This window comes from Ascaphus truei, chromosome 4, assembly GCF_040206685.1.
Source record: "Ascaphus truei isolate aAscTru1 chromosome 4, aAscTru1.hap1, whole genome shotgun sequence".
Classification (NCBI taxonomy): domain Eukaryota; kingdom Metazoa; phylum Chordata; class Amphibia; order Anura; family Ascaphidae; genus Ascaphus; species Ascaphus truei.
Genome location: NC_134486.1, coordinates 213,564,858 through 213,591,055, shown reverse-complemented (window position 1 = coordinate 213,591,055; position 26,198 = coordinate 213,564,858). Strand labels below are relative to the sequence as shown.

General features: G+C 42.2%; 1 protein-coding gene across 4 annotated transcripts in view; it reads left to right on the top strand.

The window, feature by feature from the left end:
- The window catches only part of SDCCAG8 (SHH signaling and ciliogenesis regulator SDCCAG8), a 321,942-nt gene that overhangs the window by 96,584 nt on the left and 199,160 nt on the right, over positions 1 to 26,198 (top strand). For all 4 annotated transcript variants that reach the window (XM_075596833.1, XM_075596835.1, XM_075596834.1 and 1 more), the window contains exons 10-12: positions 9,038 to 9,190; positions 12,926 to 13,060; positions 15,210 to 15,326. In XM_075596833.1, the coding sequence (XP_075452948.1) occupies positions 9,038 to 9,190; positions 12,926 to 13,060; positions 15,210 to 15,326 (405 nt within the window). The remainder of the gene's footprint in view (positions 1 to 9,037; positions 9,191 to 12,925; positions 13,061 to 15,209; positions 15,327 to 26,198) is intronic.

Genomic DNA, 26,198 nt, shown 5'->3' with positions numbered 1-26,198 from the left:
GCGGGTGATGTGCCAGCCTGCGGGAGATAGAGGGGGCTTGTGCCGCCAGTGGGGGAGGGGGGGAGCGGGTGATGTGCCAGCCTGCGGGAGATGGAGGGGGCTTGTGCCGCCAGTGGGGGGGGGGAGCGGGTGATGTGCCCCCTTCTGCCCCGTGTGTCTGTGTCTGTGTGTGTGTGTGCATTTGTGCATGTGTGTGTATGTGTGTATGTGTGTGTGTGTATGTATGTGTCTGTGTGTCTGTGTGTGTGTGCATGTATGTGTGTGTGTGTGTGTGTGCATGTGTGTGTGTATGTGTGTGCATGTGTGCATGTGTGCGTGCATGTGTGTGTGCATGTGTGTGTGCATGTGTGTGCATGTGTGTGTGCATGTGTGTGTGTGTGTGTGCGCATGTGTGTGTGTATGTGTGTGCATGTGTGCATGTGTGCGTGCATGTGTGTGTGCATGTGTGTGTGCATGTGTGTGTGCATGTGTGTGCATGTGTGTGTGCATGTGTGTGTGTGTATGTGTGTGCGCATGTGTGTGTGTATGTGTGTGCATGTGTGCGTGTGTGTGTGTGCGTGTGTGTGTGTGTGTGTGTGCGTATATATTTATCAAAGTTGCACAATGTTAATAAATAATTTATTCTCACATGTCTTTTTTTTAAATTTTAAAATATTATATAATATACACACACACACACACACACACACACACACACACACACACACACACACACACACACACACACACACACACACACACACACACATACACACACACACAGGTTCCCCAGTGACACACAAACCCACAGACCACTTCAAAGTGACACATACACACACACTGACGGCTACCAAGTGACACACACACAGTGATACCCGCCTCCCAAGCGCTTGCTGTCTCCTCTGCAAGGACAGCAAAAAGCTCCTGGTAGAGCGAGCGGCAGCAAGCGAGAGCGAGCAGCAGCACCTAAGCGCTTACTATGTCCAAGGCCTTAGTGTCATATACATTTAAATCAACATCTGCAATAGAGTCCGAGGTCTCTCCTGGTTCATTTGGTGAACTCCTGTGTGCTGAAAAGAACTTGGTTAGGGCCAGCTTATGAGTGAAACACTGTAAGTCTATGATGGTATTGAAGAGATCAAAGTTACTTAGCGGAGCAAAATTAAGCCCTTTATTCAGGAGTTTTAGTTGGTCAATGGTCAGTGACATGTTCGAGATATTAATGACATTGTCCTCCGCTAGTGATACTTTTTTCTCTTCGTGGCCCCTCTTTGAACTTCCCCTCTTCCTTTTGGACCTCCGCGTCCTAAAAAAGCGGGTACAAAGGAGGAGGTGGATGGTCTTGCATCATCCTCACCGGTATATGTGGTGTGGCTCAATCTATCCGAGGTAGTGGACTCGCGAAGTACCCCACCTGTGTTTTTCTTCCTCCAGGGATCATCGTATTTCTCTTTTTCAAATGTAATTGAGGTAGATCTATTTTCCCCCTCTGAAAGATCTGAGTCTGCACTAGACGCTTCAGCATATTTATTTTTGAGTATGGATTTTTTAGGGGTTGGTTGGTTGGCACCCTTGTTCTGATTAGATCTATGTTGGGGTGATTTAGATCTACCTCTAAATCTATTTGTGTTGGGTTTTGGGGGTAGTTCCCAAAAATATACTTGATGTTTAAGATAATCTTGCTTGTCCCTTTCGAACTTGGATTGTTTCTTTTCCAAGATTGTGTTCTCTACCTCGTCTATATTCTGGGACAGGATCAGGTCATTATTAGAGATTATGGCAGCCAGAGGATAGACCTGCTACCCTTGCAGTATTAGTTTCCTATAATGTATTCAGGAACTATATGGTTAAAACTCCCCTCCATTAGATTTGTTGGGCAGCGCCCTTCTAATTTACATAATTATCCAGTGGCCTGTAATTTACCGGCCAGGGGCGGGGATTTCAAATTGATCACGTGGGTGTCTGTGGGTATTTAGGGAACATCCCTGGCTGCAGTATAGCACTCTTTGAAAAAGTCTCTTAGACGAAACGCGTCAGAGAACCTGTCCTGTTTTTAATGGCAATGTTGCCGGAATAAAGCTTTTGCACGCAGTCACTGCCGCCAGCCTGTCTTTTTGCTGTGCTCCAAGTCCCTGTCTCTCCCCTCCTCTTACTCACCTGTTCTGGGACGGATGCACGCTCCAAGAGAGCCGCGGTGAGGTCCCCTCCTCTGGAACGGACAGCCAGCAGGCACTAACGAGCCAGCTACACGAGTCCCTGCACTCCCTGCTCGAGGACCCGCCGGGAACACGTGATCCGCCACAGAAGGAACCGCCGGATGGGAGAAGCACTCCGGTCAGGTTAGAGATCACTTTCCTTATTATACGGCTATCCGAATTGTGCCTTATTGTGCCCAAAAGAAGTCATTCTCTATATAGGGGTACCCATCCCACTGCTCTCCTTTATCACCTCAAATCTGGCAATTCTGCCCTACCACTGCTACACTGAGGATTAAACAGTCCTCAATACCGACACCAATTTGAAGCACCACATTAGGGGTTAACTCCCTTATCTACCTATTTCTTTAATATGAAAAGCCTAAATTGATACATTTTTGCAACCTCTTCCTTCAGTCTCAAGGCCAAGTTACAATAGCACACTGTGGTATCTTTTTTAAACGAAACACCTGCAAGTCGACACATTACTGAAGCGCATGCGCATTACAATTCATAAATATCTGCCATCTGGCGGACACGCGAAGAATTGCAACCTATTAAATCCGAACCATTCTCAATAAACGCATCAACCGCGTGTCAACCGCGCATGACCCGTGGCTGAGAACGCAAAATGAATGCGGCATGCTCCAGGTGAAGTGCGTCGCATTCCAGGAAAAAGCCAGGGAAAAACCGGCGATGTGTTATACTCAGATGAGCCGCAGCAGTATATATATATAACCCCGTTATAGCGCGATAGGCGGTTTGAGCGTGGACCCCGAATTTAAAAAAAAAAAACTTTTTTAAAGTTTTTTTTTGCACACTCACTGCACACTGCATACATTCACAGCACACTACATACACTCACAGCACACTGCACACACTCACAGCACACTGCATACACTCACAGCACACTCACAGCACACTGCACACTCACAGCACACTGCACACTCACAGCACACTGCATACACTCACAGCACACTGCACACACTCACAGCACACTGCACACACTCACAGCACACTGCATACACACACACACACACACACACACACACACACACACACACACACACACACACTCACAGCACACTGCACACACACACACAGCACACTGCACACACACACACAGCACACTGCACAGCACACTGCATACATTCACAGCACACTGCATACACTCACAGCACACTGCATACACTCACAGCACACTGCACACACTCACAGCACACTGCACACACTCAGCACACACTCACAGCACACTGCATACACTTACAGTACACTGCATACACTCACAGCACACTGCACACTGCACACACACAGTCTCACACAGTCAAATACACACACACACACACACACACACAGAGACACACTGTCTCTTTAAGGGAGCTTGCTCTCGCAAGACGGAAGCAGAGACAGGGAGAAGAGCTGCCAGATGCCGGGTAAGTGCTGTGTGCTGTTGCCGCTGCCCTACCGGGTCTGGGAATGCTGGGAGAGTTCTCAGCTTTCCCCCTCCGGCGGACACAGTACCACCACACAAAAAAAAAACAGGGTTAAGCTGTATGTATATATATATATATATATATATATATATATATATATATATAACACTATATATATATAGAGTTCGACAAATCACCCAAAAATCTACTCGCCCAACCAAAAAATCTACTCGCCACCTAGTCCCGCCCCCAACCCCACCCCTAGTCTTGCCCCCAATCCTAGTCCCGCCCCCAACCCCGCTTTAAAATAAAATACATTTAATAAATTCCTAGTCAGAACATTCGTTTTTGACATAAATGTATTTATTGTATTACATTACACTACAATTAGTCCTTGTTACGTGTGTGTGTGTGTGTGTAAATGTCGGATCTAGAAATAAAATCCAGGTGGGAATGACTAGTTTCCTGAACCCCTTAACCAGTGTCTGGACGTCCCCGCTTCACAATATCTAAAGCAGCAATCCCGCCTGGGATCTTACCTGATCCGCAGTCCCTCAATGTCCAGGTACCCTCATTCCTGCAATGTTATACATTGGAGGGGAGGTGTTCCCTACCTGTCTTCTGGGTTAGGGGGGATTCCGATGTCTTCCGTGTGAAGCTTGAGTCAGATCTGGAAGAAAGCAGTATAGGTTATTTCGGTGTAGTATAAGGCAGTTAAGATATATAGGGTAAATAAGATATCCAGATCGAGAGTGTGAGAGAGAGAGTGTAAGAGAGAGAGAGAGAGTGTGTGGAAGAGAGAGAGAGAGTGTGTGGGAGAGAGAGTGAGAGAGTGTGGGAGAGAGAGAGAGTGTGGGAGAGAGAGAGTGTGGGAGAGAGAGAGTGTGGGAGAGAGAGAGTGTGGGAGAGAGAGAGTGTGTGGGGGAGAGAGAGTGTGGGGGAGAGAGAGTGTGGGGGAGAGAGAGTGTGGGGGAGAGAGAGTGTGGGGGAGAGAGAGTGTGGGAGAGAGAGAGTGTGGGAGAGAGAGAGTGTGGGAGAGAGAGAGTGTGGGAGAGAGAGAGTGTGGGAGAGAGAGAGTGTGGGAGAGAGAGAGTGTGGGAGAGAGAGTGTGGGAGGGAGAGAGTGTGGGAGAGAGAGAAAGAGAGTGTGGGAGAGAGAGAAAGAGAGTGTGGGAGAGAGAGAAAGAGAGTGTGGGAGAGAGAGAAAGAGAGAGTGGGAGAGAGAGAAAGAGAGAGTGGGAGAGAGAGAAAGAGAGAGTGGGAGAGAGAGAAAGAGAGAGTGGGAGAGAGAGAAAGAGAGTGTGGGAGAGAGAGAGTGTGTGAGAGAGAGAGAGTGTGGGAGAGAGAGTGTGTGGGAGAGAGAGGGGGAGTGTGGGAGAGAGAGAGGGTGTGGGAGAGAGAGAGTGTGGGAGAGACACAGAGGGGAGAGACACAGAGGGGAGAGACACAGAGGGGAGAGAGGGTGGGTGACACACACACACACAGAGGGTGGGTGATACACAGAGAGAGAGAGAGGGCGGGTGACTGACTGGGTGGGTGACTGACTGGGTGGGTGGGTGACTGACTGGGTGGGTGGCTGACACCTGGGTGACTGACTGACTGGGTGACTGACTGACTGGGTGACTGACTGACTGGGTTACGGGGTGGGTGACGGACTGGGTTACGGGGTGGGTGACTGACTGGGGTGGCTGACTGACTGACTGGGGTGGGTGACTGACTGACTGGGGTGGGTGACTGACTGACTGGGGTGGGTGACTGACCCATGCATACACACACACACCCGCATACACACACACACACACCCATACACACCCACACACACACACACACCCATGCATACACACACACACACACACCCATGCATACACACAAACACACCCATGCATACACACAAACACACACACCCGCATACACACACACACACACACACCCATATACTCACACACACCCATGCATACACACACACCCATGCATACACACACACGCACGCACACACACACACACACACACACACACACACACACACACACACACACACACACACACACCCACACCCACACCCACACCCATGCATACACACACACACCCATGCATACACACACACACCCATGCATACACACACACCCATGCATACACATATACACACACACCCATGCATACACACACACACACAACCCATGCATGCATATACACACACATACACACACACACACACACACACACACACACACACACACACGCATTCACACACACACATGCATACACACACACACACACACACATACCCATGCATACACACACCCGTGCACACACACACCCATGCACACACACACACACACACACACACACACACACACACACACACACACACACACACACACACACACACACACACCCATGCATACACACCCATGCATACACACACACACCCATGCATACACACACACACACCCATGCATGCATACACACACACACAACAGGGGGAAGAAGAGGAAAGGCCGCGCGACCGAGCACCACCACTGCCCCGCTCGCCCCCCCGTGACCATCTCCAGCCCCGCGTGGGGATCGGCGGGAAGCCGGGGTAAGCGGGGACAGGGAGAGAAGGGGGGGAACACCCCCACTACCATCTCCTGCCCCGCGCGGGAAGCAAGGGGGCTTGCAGGGAAGGAGCAGAGGGGCCGCAAGATGGAGGATTGGAGAGTACTTACTCTCCAATATATCTCCGGCCAGAAAGAATGGCCGCTCTTTGGGGGCGGGCTCATATAGACGCTCGGCCACAAAGCCTGGGAGCGCGCCAATCAGCGGTCAGGTAGGGGAATTTTTTTTTTTTCAGTGCCAGCACGGAAATTTAACAAACAAACATGTGTGCTGCTTGGGCCGTGTAAATGTATAGGATTGTCGAACACTGTGTATATATATATATATATATATATATATATATATATATATATATATATATATATATATATTTATAACACTATATATATAGTGATATATATTGTCGCACAAACACACACTGTCACTGAAATGTTTACAGAAATGGAGAATGATCATGTACCAGCCAGAACTGAAGAAAAATATTTTTCTGAGCAACAGCTTGATGCGCAGCACCATCTACAGTCTGCTTTAAAGAATCTGAATTGCTTGATAAAAAAAAAAAAATTGGAATCACATACTGTACACTGTATTTACTTTGTAAACATTATTTATATAACCACCACTACGATCTGCTGTACAATGCATTATACCTCTGCTCTGATTTCTGCAAGCTTGGGATTCTTGTTTCATTTTTCTATGCTACAGTAGGTACGTTTATTTAGTTCTTAAAAGCAGCTTTGACATATCTGTGATACAAGAATTTTTGGTCGAAATTTGTACAATATTAAACGTTGGTTAAATTATGAAACGTCCATTAAAAATGAATGTGTTACGTTGATAGATACTTTGACATGTTTTCAGCTTTGCTTTATGTTGCTTAGTGGATCTGTATCTTTGAGTAATGTTTTTCATGTAAAACAGTAAGCTATTTAATATTGTTTTTACATTTTTTTTCACGGATTAAAATATCTTCATCTTTTTAACTTTTAAACCAGGCTAGATCTGAAAAGCAATAAATACTATGGAATATAGAATACACAGTTTTGTTCGAGAGTGCAGCACTTGCAAAGAGACAGTGATCCATGCATACATTTTTAGAAAAGCATAATATTTGACATTTTTAAGATGACTTTCATTTATTTTTTCACACCAGATTTTTTCTTAATTAGAAGACACAAAAATGATTTATAAAAATGAAAAAATCAGGCAGGAAATGTCTGCATTTTTTCCAACACTTTTTTCCCCCCCATTTTAAGCCGAGCATGTAGGTTTATGGCCTCATTTGATAATACCACATGTGCCCAATTTATCAAGCCCTTGTTAACATTTGCAGCAATTTGCAAATCTTGATTTTGCTTTGCTGCTAAATATACTAATTTGTTATGCAAATTGTATTTTGAAGAAGAAGTGGCAATGCAAAGAAAGTTTGTATTTTGACTCAGTTCCTACATTTGGCTCTAGGTTGCTTCATATAATATTTGATGAGTAAGTTTCTTATAACTGACATAGATTGTTAAGGAGAGAGGTTTACACCACGTTGACTTGATGGCATTTTTGCTACAAATAAAAGGGGAAACATGGAACAACACATACATGTGATACATTCCATTATTACATGAATGTTTCTGTATACATTCTGTATACATTCTGTATGTGTGTCAGGTAACTTTGATGCCACAAAATTGCAAACTGGTTCATACAGAGCAAAAAAATTAAGCAAATGGCTTGATTCACTGATGCAAATGGGCACAAGGCGAATGTGCATCTCTGTGCCTTAGTTTTTCATAATAGCCCCTTTTAAATTTAGGTTTTTATAATGTACAACTCCAGTCATGTACAGTAGCCTATATCTCTATTATTTTTTTTGGCGGGGTATAGAACAGAGTGGATGTAATTTCCTTCATAGAAAATAAAAGTTTTGATTAACTTTGCATACGAAGAATGCTAATGCAAACTTTTTGTTGTTGTTGAGGGGGGCTGCTGAGTGCTTTTAGTGTAGTTCAGCATTTTGTTTGTCTAAAAAAAAAAAAGATTGGAAGCGATTTCACCTTAAGGGAGTTATGCACTAAGCAGTGATAAGTGCTTTTAAGTGAGATAAAAAGCCATTATAGCGTGATACTGCCTTCTGTGAGATTCACAAAGCAGTGATAAGTCTTTTAAGTGAGATAAATGCTTTTATAGCGCGATACTGCCTTCTGTGAGATTCACAAAGCAGTGATAAGTCTTTTAAGTGAGATATATGCTTTTATAGCGCGATACTGCGTTCTGTGAGATTCACAAAGCAGTGATAAGTGCTTTTAAGTAGCCATTATAGCACAATACTGCACTGTTATCACTGCTTTGTGAATCTCACAGCAGGCAGTATCACACTTTAAAGGCAGTTATCTCACTAAAAAGCACTTATCACTGCTTTGTGCATAACCCCCTAAGTTTTTGTTGTGCAATGAGAGAAATAATGTAGAGTTCTACTAAAAATATACATCAAATTCTGGATTCTCAAGCTCCACAAGATATTGCTAAAATAAGTACTGCATCTGTTAAGAAACAAAGAATTAAGTTTGGTTCGAGTCTTGAGGTGGCTACTGAAGAATCCTGCATAATGATCAGGCTGATCAGTGTTGAAAATTAATTTTCATGTGCTATTGTGAGAACCATATGAGTCTTAAACTGCTCTAATTTTACTTGAAATGGTATAATGCGTTTCTTTCTAAGACTAACAAAGACTTAGATCCTGCACAAGCATATCAAGTAGTTGTACATTATATGTTTGGCGGTTTTTTCAAAATTAATTTTTATACTCCTATTACAAGCAAGATTCCTTATTTTGATGTAGGCTTTAGTCAACTGTGAGCAGCTGAGAAGTGAGATGGAGAGAAAGAATGCACGGCTGGAGAAAGAGGTAGTTGTACAACTTGAAAAGATGGCTGCAGAAAAAGAAGCAATCAGAGAAAAAGCAAAGAAGGAAAGAGAAGAGCTATCTTTATCGGTAAGCAAAATGTTTTTGTTTTTTTTTGTTAATCTTAGTTTTTGCTCTGTTAACTTTTTCGCTGCCAAAGCTAGTTGACACCTGCCAGGCCATTTAAAAAATTTTTTTTATTCTTTAGTCGAAGTTTGATGCCTGAAAAACCTTCTTTGTAACTATGGTAAAAAAATGTCAGCGCAAGTTGAGATTTATTGGTATCTCTCTTGGGTGGATTGCATAACATATGACTAAGATGTCATAAATATGATGAAAATAATTAAAACAATTGATACAGTTAGCTTGTATAAGAAAATGTAATTCAAAATTTGCATTCCGCCTTGAAAAATTCAGCCATATCATAAATCAGATTATAAATAATCTTACTACTTTGGGACCTGTATTTGCCAAACCAGTTTGTAAACCTATACAGTACATTTCTTGTATCGGTGTACTCATGGGACACAGGGCAATAAGATTTATTATAAGCTAAACTGGTCTAAATTGCTGGCATTAGTAGAATCCTTGCTCTCTAATTGGGCAAAAATAGTCAGTAATGCATGTCATTTTTGGCACTTTGCCAAATCAGAGTTCAGGTATTGTATTCCTTACATGCTCATGCAGGTAAGGAAGTACATCGGCAGTCCTGGAAAGCAAGTGGCAGGTGTGAGGGGAGATTATCCAGGGGGTGGGTGGTAGAAGGGGAGATCATTCCTACCGGGAGCTGAGGGCGAGTGGCCGATAAATCATCCATGGGGAACAGAGGGCGGACGGCAGATACATTATTCACAGGGAGTGGTGGTAAAGTACAGAAATCATCTGGGGGCGGTGGAAATTGCAGTGGGGAAATGATCTGCCATTGTCAGATAAATCATTCGCAGGTAGGGGAGGGCAGATAAATCATCTGAAGGTGGGTTGTGGGAAAATCATCCTGGAGAGGAAGCAGGGAGGCAAAGGAACTCATCAGCGCAGGGAGTGGGTGCATGGGAGAAGAAATATTGAGAGCTGAAGGAGAAGGGTGACTGGTAAAAAAAATTGGCACTTGGCACTGAACCTGCGCTTCCAATTTGTATGTATAAAATAACATATTAATAAACAATTTTCACAGATTAATGTATAACTTGTGAATATACTAGAATTTTAAACAAGAAGTCAAATGAACCTTAGGCCTAACATAAAAAAATGCAACATGCAGCTGTTATTTTGTTTAAATAAGTGGCATTATGCATAAACATAATTTGTAGAATTATTACGTTTGTGTGATTGTGCCATTCCTGCTATTGGACCACATTTTGGATAGAAATGAACATATTTTTTGATTTCTAATAACTCTGTCTCTTGCCAGTATTGAGCCATTACAAATATTATAAAAGCCATTGTTTTGTGAATTACATTTACTCTAGGCCTTAAGTATTTTTTTTTATAAAGGCTTTAATAAGCAACAATCTGTTGTAGCTTTTGAGTCAGTTGTAACTGCTCCTTTGTAATAGTGAATACTGTATATAATATCCTGGGTCCTGCTCTCACTAGCTTTAAAGTAACCTAAAACTGTCAGACTGCATTAATTTCACTCACATTCAATAGCTCTAGGGCAGAGTAGCTTTAAGCCAAACATATTGGTTTTATTGTTATGTTTTATAAAAATAATAAATTGTCATAAATGAGATTTTAACTAAAAACAAACAATTTAATTTAGTTAATACCAAAATATAATTTGTGCTGGAAAAAAAAGCATGTGCAATATTGTGTGAGCCTTCGTGTCAAATTACTTTTACGGACATATTTGCTTCATTACTGCATAATATATAGTAGTTGTGGAAGATGCTTATTTTCAGGAGTCTCACCGATATTTTCCGCATACCATTTTGATGCTGTGTGTATATGTTTGTATAGGTAAGTGTGTATATATAGATATATAAATAGATATAGAGATATAGATATATTTGTTTATATATGTTTGTGTGTATATGTATACACACACACACACACACACACACACACACACACACACACACACACACACACACACACACACACACACACACACACACACACACACACACACACACACACACACACACACACACACACTGTGACAGTCACTGACTCAGTAGGCTGGAATGGAGGTTATGTGTACCATCCAGCACTCAATCAGTTAGCCTACTTCTGGAGAACTGATTAAGCAGGATTCCTGAGAGACTGCCGGTTTAAAAAAATGCAGGAAGTGATATAGAGGGAGAGAGACTGTTTTCCCCAAAGAAGGGGGGAGATAGAAGTGCTCCCCAGCTGTGGAAGCTTGTATAAAGGACCTACAGAGGAGTTTCTCTGGGCTCAACGTGGGGCTGAGTTTCCCTAGGAAGAAAGAAGGAGAGACTGTGCTGAAACAGGGACGTCTGTCCAAAAATGACTAAGATAAGCAAAGCCCTTATTATTGTATGCAGAGACTGTGTTACACTGCAGCATATGCCAGGGCATGTTTTGGCTTGGGAACCAGCTTTACTGGCGATGCAGTTAGTGAGGGCGAAAGCTATGGTGTAGTTAGCTTTCCCTAAAGGGAATAGGAGTTTATTTTCTATAATTTGGTTTTCTTAAAGGGACAGTGCAGCCGGACTTTATTTGGTTGTGGCTAATAAACCACTACAGTTTAAAGTTTCATACCCTGTCTAGCGTCTTACTGACCCTGCCGAGAGGCTATCCTGCCACTATATATATATATATTTATTTATTTATTTACACAGTGGTGTATCTTGTGAATAATGTTTTCTATTATCTCGTAATGGTTTCAAACACTAGACCAGTGTTTTTCAACTGGCTTTCCTAGGGCATCCCTAAAAGATTCCCTGCAATGATGCTCTGTTGGGGTTCCTAAGAATGTCTCACAATATAATTATAGGCTTCCTTAACCAAAAAAAGTTAATAAAAACACTGCACTGCACTAGGTGTTCAATCTGAAAGACATGAACAGATGATTTTGAAACAAGAAACATCTGGGGGTGTACTTTTCATGATCAGCAATAGGTACCGTGTGATGTAACACATTCAACATACAGTACCTGCATTTTCACTCTGCTTTTTATCTTCTTTGGTTAAAAAGATTTTTAGAAAGCATTTACAAAATGTAATTTCTATAACAGAGCACTCTATGAATGTGTAATTACAGTAGAGTAATTGCACGTTATTTTTTTCTTTAAAGCTTTGTGTCTAACAACCTTTTCAGAAGTGCTTTTGTTACTGCATACTTGCATAAGATCCTAGTATCCTTTTCTTATTACATGTACAGTATGTTATATGAAACATAGATGCCACCTGATTTGGTGTGTGTATAAAGTGAATGTTACAAATACCAAATGTTTTAGTTGCTACTGTATGTGAACCCAGAAGTGGAAGGGGCATCTAACAGCATACATTCCTAAGAAATTAGTTTCTATAATTATTTTTGGTTTATTGCTTATAAATGATGGTTTTCTATGTTTTCTACATCCATCATACAAATAGTGGCACATACTCTGGCAGTTTCTCTTGTGTTGGTTTTCTGCAAAGTATCTTATTTGCAACGGATTATAACAGAAAATATTAGCCTGTGACATTGTTAAACATTTAAATTTTTCCTCGTTGATCTGTTAATAGGCCATTGATATAATGCTTTACACAAGCACACCTACCGCGTCCCATCATTTAGAAAGTTATTACCTTATGCAGTGGTAATGAAAAGTATTGTTTTCAATGGGAGTATATAATGCATTGTATTTATATATCTTACAGGTTATGGATTTGTCTCAAAATGTGGCAATGCTTGAAGGCCAGCTTGAGAGAGTAAGGAGAGAGAAAGATTCATTAGCAAAGCAGTTGGAAGAATCTCAGAAACTGCTTTCCTCTCAAGAGGTAGAAACCACGCAGGTAAAAACAGAGGAACACGTTAAAAATGGCACGAGAGGCTAAAACTGTATTAGTAAAGTAGAAATCGCAGGTGTTGTACTTTTTTCAATTTTACCTGAACCGGAGGGAGATAATAGGTGGTCTCCCGATGTCCGAGAATGCACTGGTTTAGAAGCAGCAGAGCCCAAGGTGGGACTGACTGACTGACTAACGGGCAAATTTAGGAAACAATAAGGCCACTGTGTTTAGGGCTCACTCCAGTGGTCAATAGAAAAGTTGTAATGTCATCGGGAGAGGGTGTTACAGACTTCTAATTGTGACCACAGCAGCTATGTTTGTAGTTAGCCGCCGTATTTGTAGTTTTTTTTGTGTCAAAACTGCCAAAAAAGAATTAGAAATATCTCCTAAACCGCAGGTTCCCAGACGTTGAATTAAAAAAAGAATGAAAAACCCCCCAGGATTTCTGCTTTAACTTGTGTAACTTTATTTGTGACAGACTGAAGTGAGCCATACATTTAATTACATTTAAAAAAGGGTGTTAATATGATTGCATTGTTGCATAGCTTGTACTCAGTGGGAGTCCACATATCATTGTGTCTTCCAAAGGGGAGACTAGTACACTCTGATGGTACTTACTTAAAGCATTGGAGAATGGCACCGTTCACAGTATGTTTTTATGGATTCAATTAAATCTAAACACACATATAGGTTACATTGCCCCCCCCCCCCCCACAGAAAATGATTAATACAATTATCAAAAGTTTTTCTTATTCTTTTGGTATTTATGATTTTATCTATTTACCTTTTTAGTATGTGTTTTTTTTAAATTATAAATCTGGTCTTAAGAAAGGCAATGTGGGCATGAGCAGTATTATATTTGGAGTTGACTATTTTATTGTTAGAAACCTACCCAAATCAAAACAGCAAAGGTACATTGATACAAGGCCATATGAATTGTGCAATTTTAGTATGTTTTACATTAATACATATTATATATAGCCAAAATCATATGTAAAATGTTATCTTTGTATGATAAGGGTCAATCATATTGATTTAAAAAAAAAGGTTCCTTTAGTAGGTTATAGTTTACTATTGGGCACTCTTGTTCGTTTACAGTAGATGCTACTGCCCAGAATCCTTGCCTGTACAGTAGCTTAGCATTGTACGACATGTAAGTTTGGGGTGAGTGAATCGGGTTTGGGGTAATTTGCAAGACGTGTAGATACAGTTCATTGAACATTACATTTTTTTCCCTTTTTTCTCCACCCTGCAAAGTGTGCATATTAAAGCAATCTGCGTGTGGAAAGAGCATAGAGTATGGGGTCGGGCATCCCATTCTCTACACAGTTGACATCACACAAGGCAAAGCTAAAGGAATGTAAACATCTCTCAAATACTTTGAACAATCTAACAGAGAATGTATAGGAAAATAGGATAGCTAAATAAAGATGATATGCTGCATACCACAATTAAGCAATGCATTCAATATTACCGGTGCTGCTGGTTCAAGGGGTACCTGTCCTGGTAATCCAAATCTGAACTGCTAAAAAGGGAGATCCAACACACAATGGATTTGCTTAATAGAAAAATGTATTGTGCCACACAAAGTTTCGATCGTAAGGCTTTATGAAGTGACATGCCTGTCACTTGATAAAGACCTTACGTTCGAAACGTTGTGTGGCACAATTTTTTTTTCTATTGAGCAAATCCGTTGTGCGTTGGATCTCCCTTTTCAGCAGTTCAGATTAGGAAAATAGGATGGCATGTCGGACTCAACTTTAACTTCTTAAACGTGATATTACCTTTGAACCATTTTGCTTCTGGAAGTGTCTGCAACTTTAAAAACAATGCAGCCTTTTTCAGGGGACATTCTTGTGACCTAGTGTAGAAGTTGCATTGAGTCCCTAAATCATAATTTATAGCTACCTGGAATCATAACTGAGACTCACAGCTTCTTTTCCATGTATTTGTCTCACTGTTAAAATAATTTAGAATGTGAGACATGAAAATAAAATGACAGTTCAATAAATGTCTATAAAAATAATAAATAGTAATGTCTTGCTTGAGATGTAGAACAAAGTGGCCACTAGAGGGAAGCACAAGATCTGTGAAAAATACAGTACTGTTTGGACACCACATAGCAGCACATCTAATCTCTCTATTCCAACAGGTGTGTGGAGAAATGCGCTATCAGTTGACTCAAACCCAAATAAAGAAGGATGAGGCTGAAAAGGAGCACAGAGAATATAGAATAAAAACTATAAAGGATTTTGAGATTAAAGATCAGGTAAGAGAAGAGCATAAAGAGAACTAATGTGACAGTTCTGTAGTTCATCTGTTCATTAGCAAATACATTACAGTGGCACAACCAGCAGTGGCTGGGTTATCTCTATTAACAGTAGCTAATCTAGGCCTTGCAATACAACTGTATTTGCTGCTAGAGTTGTATATTGAAATCAGGGCTGTGCATTCACAGAAATACTTTACATCTTATTTGGTACATATTGTTTTTGAAAATGCACATATTAAAGCAGTGTGTATATATATCACAGTGTTACTGAACTTTATGCCATAAGTCATTACATTTTCAGCATTCATTAGCATTACAGTATGTGCCATTTCAATTTTGAGTTTTATAGAATTTGGCTTTTATTTTATGTTTATACTGTACATATTATTTTTCTGTAATATATAGAAATATAAAAACAGGATAAGAGGCAGGCAAGGGGAAGATGATGGAGGAGGAGATGATGGTGATGATGAAGGGGAGAGATAAAACAACTGCAGTCAGTGTTATTTTATACTACCATGCGGATTTATATAAAAACAAACCTATAACATTTGTCATGTTTTACTGTTTTAAAAATGTTATACCGATTAATACGTGATTTGCATTACATCAGGAAGGGGGAGCCCACAAATACATGACTAATATCACGGATGAAAAGGGGGGCTCAGTGTAAAAAGTTTGCTCACCCCTGCAGTGTATATTGTAATAATTCTGTTAACTGTGTGGCTCTTTGGGCATCTATTTTGTGTCGGTTAGATTTGAAAACCTCATATGCTGGACCCCATATTTTTGTTCATATTATACAGTATATTCAGATAATGTCTTTCTGTTTTTTACCTGTGCATATGCTTGTACAGTATTATGTTCTGTGTTTATGCGTATTTGTGTCTCCAGTATTTGCCTTGGGTTGTTATAACTACATAGTACCCATTTCAAATCTCCACGTCTACATTATAATTTTTTCCATTAGGCCTAGGAGATAAGGTTTCAGCCTTTTTTTTTTTTTAGAAAATGTATCTAAATTATTAAGTAACAAAGGAGGGAGCGGGAGTAGATGGTATAATACCTTTTTATTGAACCAACATGTAGTTATGTTAGAATCTTTCAAACCTCTCGGGGTCCTTAATTGAGTATGGCAGACATACAGAAGAGGTTTGACAGCTTGTAACATATCAACTATTTGTTGGTCCAATGAAAGATCTCATACCCCCTCTCCCTCCTTTGTTACTACATGGATAAAAGGACCAATACCCTTCTTTGGCTAAATTATTAAAGAATAAACAAATCAATTCTGAAACCCAGAAGATACCCTCTCTCTCCCTCTCAAATTGTCAATTCAAGAGTTCCCTGTTTCCACAAAATATCTACCAAAGTTCATAAACCTCTCTGTGACAATTTAAAAATTATTCAAAACATTAAACTGTCTGCCTAAATCTAACTATGCTCGTACAAGCATACCATTGCAATTTCTAAAACCATAGTTTTTTTTCCTGCTATTTAGGCATCATCTGGTTAGTACCCTGAAATGTAATGCCAGTGCCTCTTTACCATTGGTAGGATGTCACGGTCATTTTAGTTTTTTGCTAAATTATGTGTTTTTGTTCAATGTTTATTTAAACTTTTCCTGGATATCTTCATATTTTTGTTATAAATTCTTGGATTAACAATTTGAGAGTGCTGTGTCTTCTTGCAGTTGCTAAGTTTGGATATTGAGGGGGTAAGGGGATTCTCTACCTTCAATACTAGCACCTCTAAAATATATATATATATCTCAACCTCATTATATTATATTCAGGTGAGTATAGTGAAACTTCAGGCACTCACTATACCCACCTGAAGTTTGACTTTTTGGACAATATTATCACCCGTTAAAGATCAGGGAGATCTGCATTTAAAGGGCTAATTATCTAGCTCAGGTGTTATTTGTCATCAAGCTCAGTACAGAGCTTATACACCAACTACCTACAGTTGAACAGCTAAGTGATATATTTTTTTTGCCGGCTGTGTGTGGTGATGTGATCAAATTAGATTTGGTAGAGAGGAAATCTTCGGCAGTTACGTTACTAAGAGCGCTCATGTATGGTTTTAAACAAGAATATATTTGTGTTGTTTTCACGTTTATTTCAATAAAATGTATTTATTTTGATTAAGTAGAGTAGTGTGCATCCAATAGGGTTCCTTTTTTTCTCATGACAAATCATCACCCCTCCACCACCGTGCTTGACAGTTGGTATGAGGTGTTTGTGCTGATATGCTATGTTTGGTTTTCGCCAGACATGGTGCTGTGCATTATGGCCAAACATCTCCACTTTGGTCTTGTCTGTCCAAAGGACATTGTTCCAGAAGTCTTGTGGTTTGTTTAGATGCAACTTTGCAAACCTAAGCCGTGCTGCCATGTTCTTTTTAGAGAGAAGAGGCTTTCTCCTGGCAACCCTTCCAAACAAACCATACTTGTTCAGTCTTTTTCTAATTGTACAGTCATGAAATTTAACATTTATCATGCTAACTGAGGCCTGCAGAGTCTGTGATGTAGCTCTTGTTTTTTTTGCAATTTCTCTGAACATTGCACGGTCTGACCTTGGGGTGAATTTGCTGGGACGTCCACTCCTGGGAAGATTGGCAACTGTCTTGAATGTTTTCCACGTTTGAATAATCTTAGAATGATGGACTTTAAATTGTTTGGAAATGGCCTTATAACCCTTCCCAGATTGATGGGCAGCAAATATTGTTCTCTAAGATCATTGCTAATGTCTTTCCTCCTTGGCATTGTGTTAACACACACCTGAATGCTCCAGACCAGCAAACTGCTAAAACTTTGGCTTTTATAGAGGTGGTCACACTTGCTGATGATCAATTAATCAAGGGCATTTGAATAGCAGCATTAATCAAGGGCATTTGAATAGCAGCACCTGTCTGCTACTTAGCATCTTAATTTATATGGAAGCAGTAAGGGTGTACTTAGTTTTTCACACACAGCTTCTCCATTTTGGCTTTATTTTTGTTAAATAAATCATGACACGGTGTAATATGTCATGTGTTCTTGTTCATCTGAGGTTGTATTTACCCAATTTTAAGACCTGCTAAGGAACAGATGATTGTTTTATGTCCTGATATGTAAAACCATGGAATTCAAAGAGGGCGTACTTTCTTTTTCACACAACTGTATATATATATATTCATGTACATACAGAAATAACCACTTTTACTGTCCCCTGAGCATCATCATAAAAAGCGAAACGCTACGCCTCCAGGAACAATAAAAAACAAAAATAAATTGTCGCCTGGTGTGGAGGGGGGGGGGGAGGGGAATCCATCCTTCCTATTCAGTAAATCAAATTGGCCATCTAATCCCTTGGGTCTTGGGTGGATATATAGGATGTTGTAATTTTATTGGCTGGATGACGTTGTGGTTTCCTATTGCTTAACTCCAGGAACTAAACCATCATCAAACTGGGCTAACAATTGTGTAGTTTAACTGCAAAGGAACCCATGGTTCGAATTTTGTAAAAAATTCAATATGCAAAATGGTTGTTATTTCTGCTATAACCTCTAGAGTGCCCTAGTACATCACGGGTCCTTGCACACCAGAGCCCTTATTGATGTACCAGGTGTATCATGGCAGAAATGCTAATTTTCTATGGGATGATCGGGTTAACCTCTCCAAGGCATTGGTTGCTCCAGTCGAAAAAGAAGTGGAGACTTTCCTTTTATTTTTCCACCAATCGGGGTTGGTCATGAGTGATCACATGTCCACAAATACGGCGTTTCAGCACTGTAAAGGCCAATATAAAGAAAATACCAAGTTATTCAATAATGAATAGATGCTTATGGTACTCAAGGGGAATCACTAATATGATAATAATGCATAATTGACTAAGGGTCTACTACTATTAAAAGGTATATAATGCTATACAGTAAGTGGAGTTTGAATTAACGTGGGCAGTAAATCAACAGCACTTTTATACACCGCTGCCTTTACATTTTCCAAACTCTGTCATCCAAAGGCCTTAACTGAGCGGAATTGCAAACTGATACAATTCAGTCAGTGCCTGTGCTACACCTCACTAAAAGTAGAGAGGTATTTTTACTTTTAGTAGGAGACTTTCTGATATATTTAGCTCCATTCCCCCTTCTTTAGGAGAAAGAGTGGACCTCTGTATCATTTCTTTAATGCTAGGCTTTTTGTATCCTAAAAAATCATTATTTATTTGTTACCTAAGACACAGAAATATTGTATTAAATATGCAACACTATAACTTAGAGAAATGTACCAATTTCATTAACTGAAAAGTGCTTATAAGGCATGCAATGAATTCTAATGAAATGCATTCTTGACTTCCCTAAAACATAAGTAATGAATACCGTATGGGACTTCAAGTATCATCAAGCATGCATTGAGTACTCCTTTTTTATATTTAATTATGACAGTTATCATATACTGTACTATGCTTATTGTGCGATGAACATCGATGGCAACTTAGCAGAACTGTTCAAAGAATAGCAGGTCAATGCAATTAGGATTTGTTGCTTAGTAAACTTTGAGTTCATCATAATAAAAACCTTTTTTTCATGTTTTACTAATTTAGAATTTTTTCTACGTATCTTTACTGTTTTATTTGTAGATATAGTGGGTTTGTGGTCCCTAAGAGTATAACTCGTTTTTTGATGACAAAGTATCATTACTTTGCCAAATTGTGTAGTATTTTTCTGTTTCATAGAAGATTTGGATGCATGTCCTTATTTGTACATCAAAAGCATTCTAGAGAATGCTCATATATACACACTTAAAATTCTGCAGTTTTGGTGAGAAACAGATTTTTGTCAAGGTTCATGAAATTAGACTGGTAGTTTTTGATCACCAAGTTGCTAAAAACATAAGTTATACACTTTTTCTATGTTTTTCGCTTTCTTTTAGATAAAAGAATGCCAAACCCCAAACCTCACACCCTTGTAGAGCTTGTTCTAATCTGGGGAACAAATCCAAGTACCTGTAAAAAAAAAAAAAAAGTGCATGCTGAGGACTAGATCAACAAATCTCCTTTAAATCAAGGCCTAAAGTAGGAAGTTAGTTAACGAATATCTTCAAAGCTAATTACATGCAAAAACAACAGCTGTTTTACATCTCTTTAGCAGAGGCTAATGTCACATTTGTGTAGCGCGGCAGCTGCCCCGGGTGCAGCCTGATGGGGGTGCAGAAATCCCCCCTTGGCGCCTGTGTTGTGGCACTGCGTAGATTAATCTGTCGGTTACAGCACCCGATCCTCCTTTACTAGTGCCGCTCAATGATGGGGAAGGGAAGTAGCAGAGCAGGTGGGTTAGTGCAGCACCGGTCAGTGAGGACGGGGGGATCAGAGTGTGCGCTGCTCTTCACATCATTATCAGGGGAGGGAGGACTTAATGTGTGTGCTCTGTTAGTGTTTTGGGCTGTGTCGCTGTGCTGATGGGGATTGGGTGAGGGCGCAGTTGTAGGACCTTGTCCTGGGCGAAGAAACACCAGGCTTCGTCTCTAATTGTTGCAGAATGCTGGGTTAAGTATGTTTTAGCATTACTCTGATCAAGACCCTGAAATAGGTGTTTCACTCAGTTTAGAAAGAGATAATAAGAGAGGGAAATAACACTGTTAGTTAAGTTATACCTGAGGTGTTGCCCATTCAGACCCTGTAAAGGTTCTATGTAATGGTGTGGCTGTAAGTAACAGCAAGTTTAGGTATGAGCTAACTAATATAGTGATAAATCCCAGCGCAAACCGTAACAGACTTTTGTGGATATGCATGACTATGATAACATCTAATTTGCATATAATTTGCATGTCATTCTCGGTAACGTTCGTTATACTGTAGTTAACGCAATGCTCTTTACGGGAGAAAACACGAATTAAGTTTACTTTATTGCACTTTGAAGAAGCAACATGACTCTTAAAGTGACGTTAAGTTAGGTTAACTTTACATGGAGTGATTTGTGAATCTGGGTGTAAGTTTTTACTGATTCTGTGAAAGATATATTTTGTACCTTTTTTTGTTTTGAAATCTGGTATTTATTATGTTATATTATTTAAAAAGCGCAAACATATCCTGCAGAACAGTACAGTAGGGAATCAATAGTTACTGTACATTAACTAGAATGAGACATAACTAAGAAAAAAACAGAAACAAACTAATTCAAAAGTTACTGAGGGCCTTGTGTTACGCCGGTGCTGCCCGCAGACCAGACCCGTCCCCTGAGCTGAAGGGGGAAGTGGTAATAAACACACCCGCAGCAAAGGGAGCGTGTCCGGAGTGTGGTATGAAGCGTTGCCAGGCCAGGTGTAGTAAGGTAGACAATACTTGCCGGTACCGGTTGTAGAGATAGAGTGAAGGGTGCCTCGCTGAAGTCAGGGAGTGGAGAGTGGAGATAGGTCGTTGTCCAAGCCGTGTTCAAGGGGTTACCAGAGTGAGCGTTGTCCAAGGAGTGCCGAGATCGAGAGCCAGAGGGAGTAGTCGTACAAGCCGCGTCAGAACCTGTGAAAACACTGAGAGAATCCAGAAGTACTTCCATACAGAGACTATGTTGAGCAAAGACTGAGAGCAGAGAGAAGCTAGATAAAGCAGGAAGGTCCAATTAGGAACAGAGGCGGGACAGGAAGAGCTACAGGGAGACACTGCAGATTGGTGCATGCATAACAGGCCAGGTGAGTCTTGTTGGTAACCTGAGTATGCCCGTGCAGTGTGCGGGGGCGGAGCCTGAGGTCCGGGGGACGGGAAGAAGAGTGTGCAGACTGAGTGTGCTCCGTAACTCGTGTACGCGCGTGAACCGAGCCAGTGGATGGTGCAAGTGTGCGTGCAGGAGGGCGTGGGCGCGCCCGGCGCTGAGCAGAGGAATCGCCGAGGGGAGTGATCCCCCAACGGCGGCAGGAGCGAGGAGCCGTGGAGGCCGGTAAGGCAGGTTTGTTTTGTGTGTCCATGGACTCCCTGCGGGAAGGTGGTGCTCTGTGTGGGCGGAGCGTGGAGAACGCCGATTCCTGACAGTACCCCCCTCTTCAGGAACAGCCTCAGGATGATCCAAGAACGGTTTCTCTGGAAACTTTTTCCTGAAGGACTTAAGAAGGGCCGGGGCATGAATGTCCTTTGAAGGTACCCAGGATCTCTCTTCAGGGCCAAAGCCCTTCCACTGTACCAAGAACTGGAGCTGACCCCTGGATAGGCGAGAATCCAAAAGAGAGTGAACTTCATATTCCTCGTTATTTTGTACAGTAATGGGATCCGGTTTACGAGTCTGATCCGGAAAGAAGTGACTGGAGATAAATGGTTTTAAGAGGGACACATGAAAGACATTGGGAATCTTCATAGTGGGTGGTAGTTGGAGCCGGAATGCCACGGGATTGATTTGTTTGCAAATAGGGTAGGGACCCAGGAACTTAGGTGCCAGTTTAGGAGATGGTACCTTGAGGTGGATATTCTTAGAGGAGAGCCATACCAAATCCCCTGGTTTGTAACTGGGCGCCGAACGACGACGACGATCGGCCTGTAGTTTCGATCTGCTGGAGGAGTTGAGAAGGGTAGACTGAATTCTGGACCATGCGGTTTGGAGGGAAGAAATGCGTTCATCTACAGCTGGTACTCCAGAAGGGATGTTGGGGATGGGAAGACAGGGAGGATGGAACCCATAATTTATAAAGAAGGACGACTCCCGGGTGGACTCGTTTTTGGCAGAATTGACGGCATACTCTGCCCAAGAGAGGAGTTGAGCCCAATCATCCTGGAAATCGGATATGAAACATCTCAGGTACTTCTCCAGGGATTGATTGATTCTCTCCGTTTGTCCATTGGACTGAGGATGATAGGCGGAAGAGAAAGAAGAAGAGATGCCCAATCTCGTCGTGAAAGCTCTCCAAAATTTGGATACGAACTGAGATCCTCTGTCAGAAGCAATGGACGAAGGGATCCCATGAACCCGGAAAATCTGCTCCGTAAAGATATCAGCAAGGGCGGTAGAGGTCGGTAATCCTTTAAGTGGAATGAAATGGGACATCTTCGAGAACCTGTCCACGACCACCAAGATAGTGTTCATTCCTCTGGACCTGGGCAACTCCACGATGAAGTCCATCGAAATGTGGGACCAGGGGCGGTCGGGAACTGGAAGGGGTAACAGAAAACCCTGAGGCTTTTGACGGAGAGTCTTGCTTTGAGCGCACGTGGGGCAGGCGCGGGTAAACTCCAGAATATCTTGAGACATCCTTGGCCACCAGAAATTCCGACGAATGAGATCAGTAGTCTTCTTAAAACCTGGATGACCTGCAGATTTAGAGGAGTGACCCCAAGACAGGACCTCTGGAACAAATTTGGAAGGTACAAAGAGTTTGTTGTCGGGAACGACCAAGTCCTTGGGAATGCGTCTCTGGGAGTGCAAAATCTTGTCAAGATTCTTGAAAGAAGACGTGGCGAGAATCCTCTCATGCGGAAGGATAGTCTCCAAAGATTCCTCTGGCCTCTCTTCAGAAGAATGTATACGGGAGAGTACGTCTGCCTTTACCTTCTTGGTCCCGGGGATATAGGAAAGGTGAAAATCGAATCGAGAAAAAAAAAGAGCCCAACGAGCCTGTCGTGGACCAAGGCATCGAGCGTTCTCTATGTAAAGAAGGTTCTTGTGGTCCGTGAGAATAGTAAACGACTCTTTCGACCCCTCCAGCAGGTGTCTCCACTCTTGAAGAGCCATCTTCACGGCCAGAAGTTCCCTGTTACCCACGTCATAGTTCCTCTCGGCAGACGAGAATTTCTTGGAAAAATATGCACAGGGATGTAACTTATCTTGGGGCGTGGGTCTCTGAGAAAGAACGGCACCAGCGCGGCAATCAGAAGCGTCGACCTACAGGACGAAGGGAAGTTCAATGTTGGGATGACGGAGAATAATTGCGGATATAAAGGCTTCCTTGAGAGTCTCGAAGGCAGAGATGGCCTCGGATGACCAAGCAGAAGGATCAGCTCCTTTTTTGGTGAGCGCAGTAAGGGGTGCCACAATGGTGGAAAAACTCCGTATAAACTTACGATAATAATTAACGAACCCTAAAAAACGTTGTATGGCCTTGAGAGAGTTGGGTCTTGGCCATTCAGTGACTGCTTGAAGTTTACCGGAGTCCATCATAAAGCCCTCATCGGAAATGATGTACCCCAGGAACGGTGTAGAGGTCTGATGAAAGGTGCACTTCTCCAGTTTGGCGTACAAATGGTGTTCACGGAGACAGGAAAGGACGTAGGAGGTGTGGCGTATATGGTCCTGGAGATCTTTGGAAAAAATCAGGATATCATCCAAGTATACAATAACAAAAATATTGAGTACCTTACGTAAGACGTCGTTGATGAAATCCTGGAAGACAGCGGGAGCATTACATAAGCCGAAAGGCATTACCAGATATTCGTAGTGTCCACTATGCGTGTTGAAGGCCGTCTTCCATTCATCCCCCTTCCTGATGCGCACCAAGTTATAGGCACCACATAGATCCAACTTGGAAAAAATCTTGGCCCCCTGTAATTTATCGAACAGTTCGGTAATAAGGGGAAGGGGGTAACGATTTTTAATAGTTATGTGGTTTAAACCCCTGTAGTCGATGCAAGGCCTCAACGACCCATCCTTTTTCTTGACGAAGAAAAACCCAGCCCCTGCTGGGGAATTGGAGGGACGAATAAAGCCTTTCTTGAGATTCTCCTGGATATATTCATCCATAGCGTGAGATTCTGGTAACGACAAGGGGTAGGTCTTGGACTTGGGTAGGGAGTAACCTGGAACTAGATCGATCGGACAATCGTAAGTCCTGTGTGGCGGCAAGAGGTCTGACTGTACCTTATTGAAAACATCCCGGAATTGATGGTAAACGGAAGGTAGAATAACTTCGGGAACAGAGGTATTGGCCAGCAGTTGATGAGTCTCGCCTGACCTCGGCCTCCAGGAAATGGGAGCAGAGGAAGTCCAGTCAATGAGAGGATTGTTAAGCTGTAGCCAAGGAAGACCAAGGGTGATGGGTATCCCAGGAGCGTGAATGGCATCGAGAACTAAGATCTCCTTGTGCAGATGTGAGGACAGAAGCAACGGAGCCGTCTCTAAGAAGATGTGGGTCGGGGTAAGAGGACGTCCATCGATCCCGACGAGTGCGATGGGAACCTTCTTTCTCACGAGTGGTATGCGGTTTAACCTGGCGAATTCAAGATCCACGAAGTTTCCTCCAGCTCTTGAGTCAATGAAAGCGGCGGTAGAAGTCTTGAACTTATCGCCTGAAAGGGAGACTGGAAATGTAAGTTTCTTAGGGAGTTCACCTTTAGAAAGGGGAAGTGGAGACATTACACCCAGAGAGAGCCCCTCTGTACTCACTGGGTGTTCCCGTTTCCCGGATGCAGTGGACACTCCCGAACCAGATGTTCCATGGATCCGCAGTAGAAACACAATCCCCCGGCGTGGCGGAACTGCCGTATCGGTGTGCGGATGCGTTGTACCCCCAATTGCATTGGCTCTGGCAACTCCAGTGCAGGACGAAGAGGTATGGTAGCACTTGGGGGAGCAGGAGTGTTGCTGGGAGTACTGGAGAACGGAACTTGAAAGTTATGGAAGCGAGTGCGCTGACGCTCAGAGCGGCGTACCTGGATACGTTGATCCACTCGGACAGCCAAATCAATGAGGACCTCCAATTGATCTGGCCTGGATTGGCGAGAGAGTTCGTCCTTGATGGGATCTGCCAGGCCTTGCCAGAATACGGAGACGAGAGCCTCTTGTCCCCAGTTAGTCTCGGCTGCTAGAGTCCGGAATTCCACAGCATACTGTGTCACCATTTGCCGTCCCTGAGTGATCTGGAGGAGAGAAACAGATGTCATCTCCCGACGAGCGGGAGAATCGAATACTCGTTGA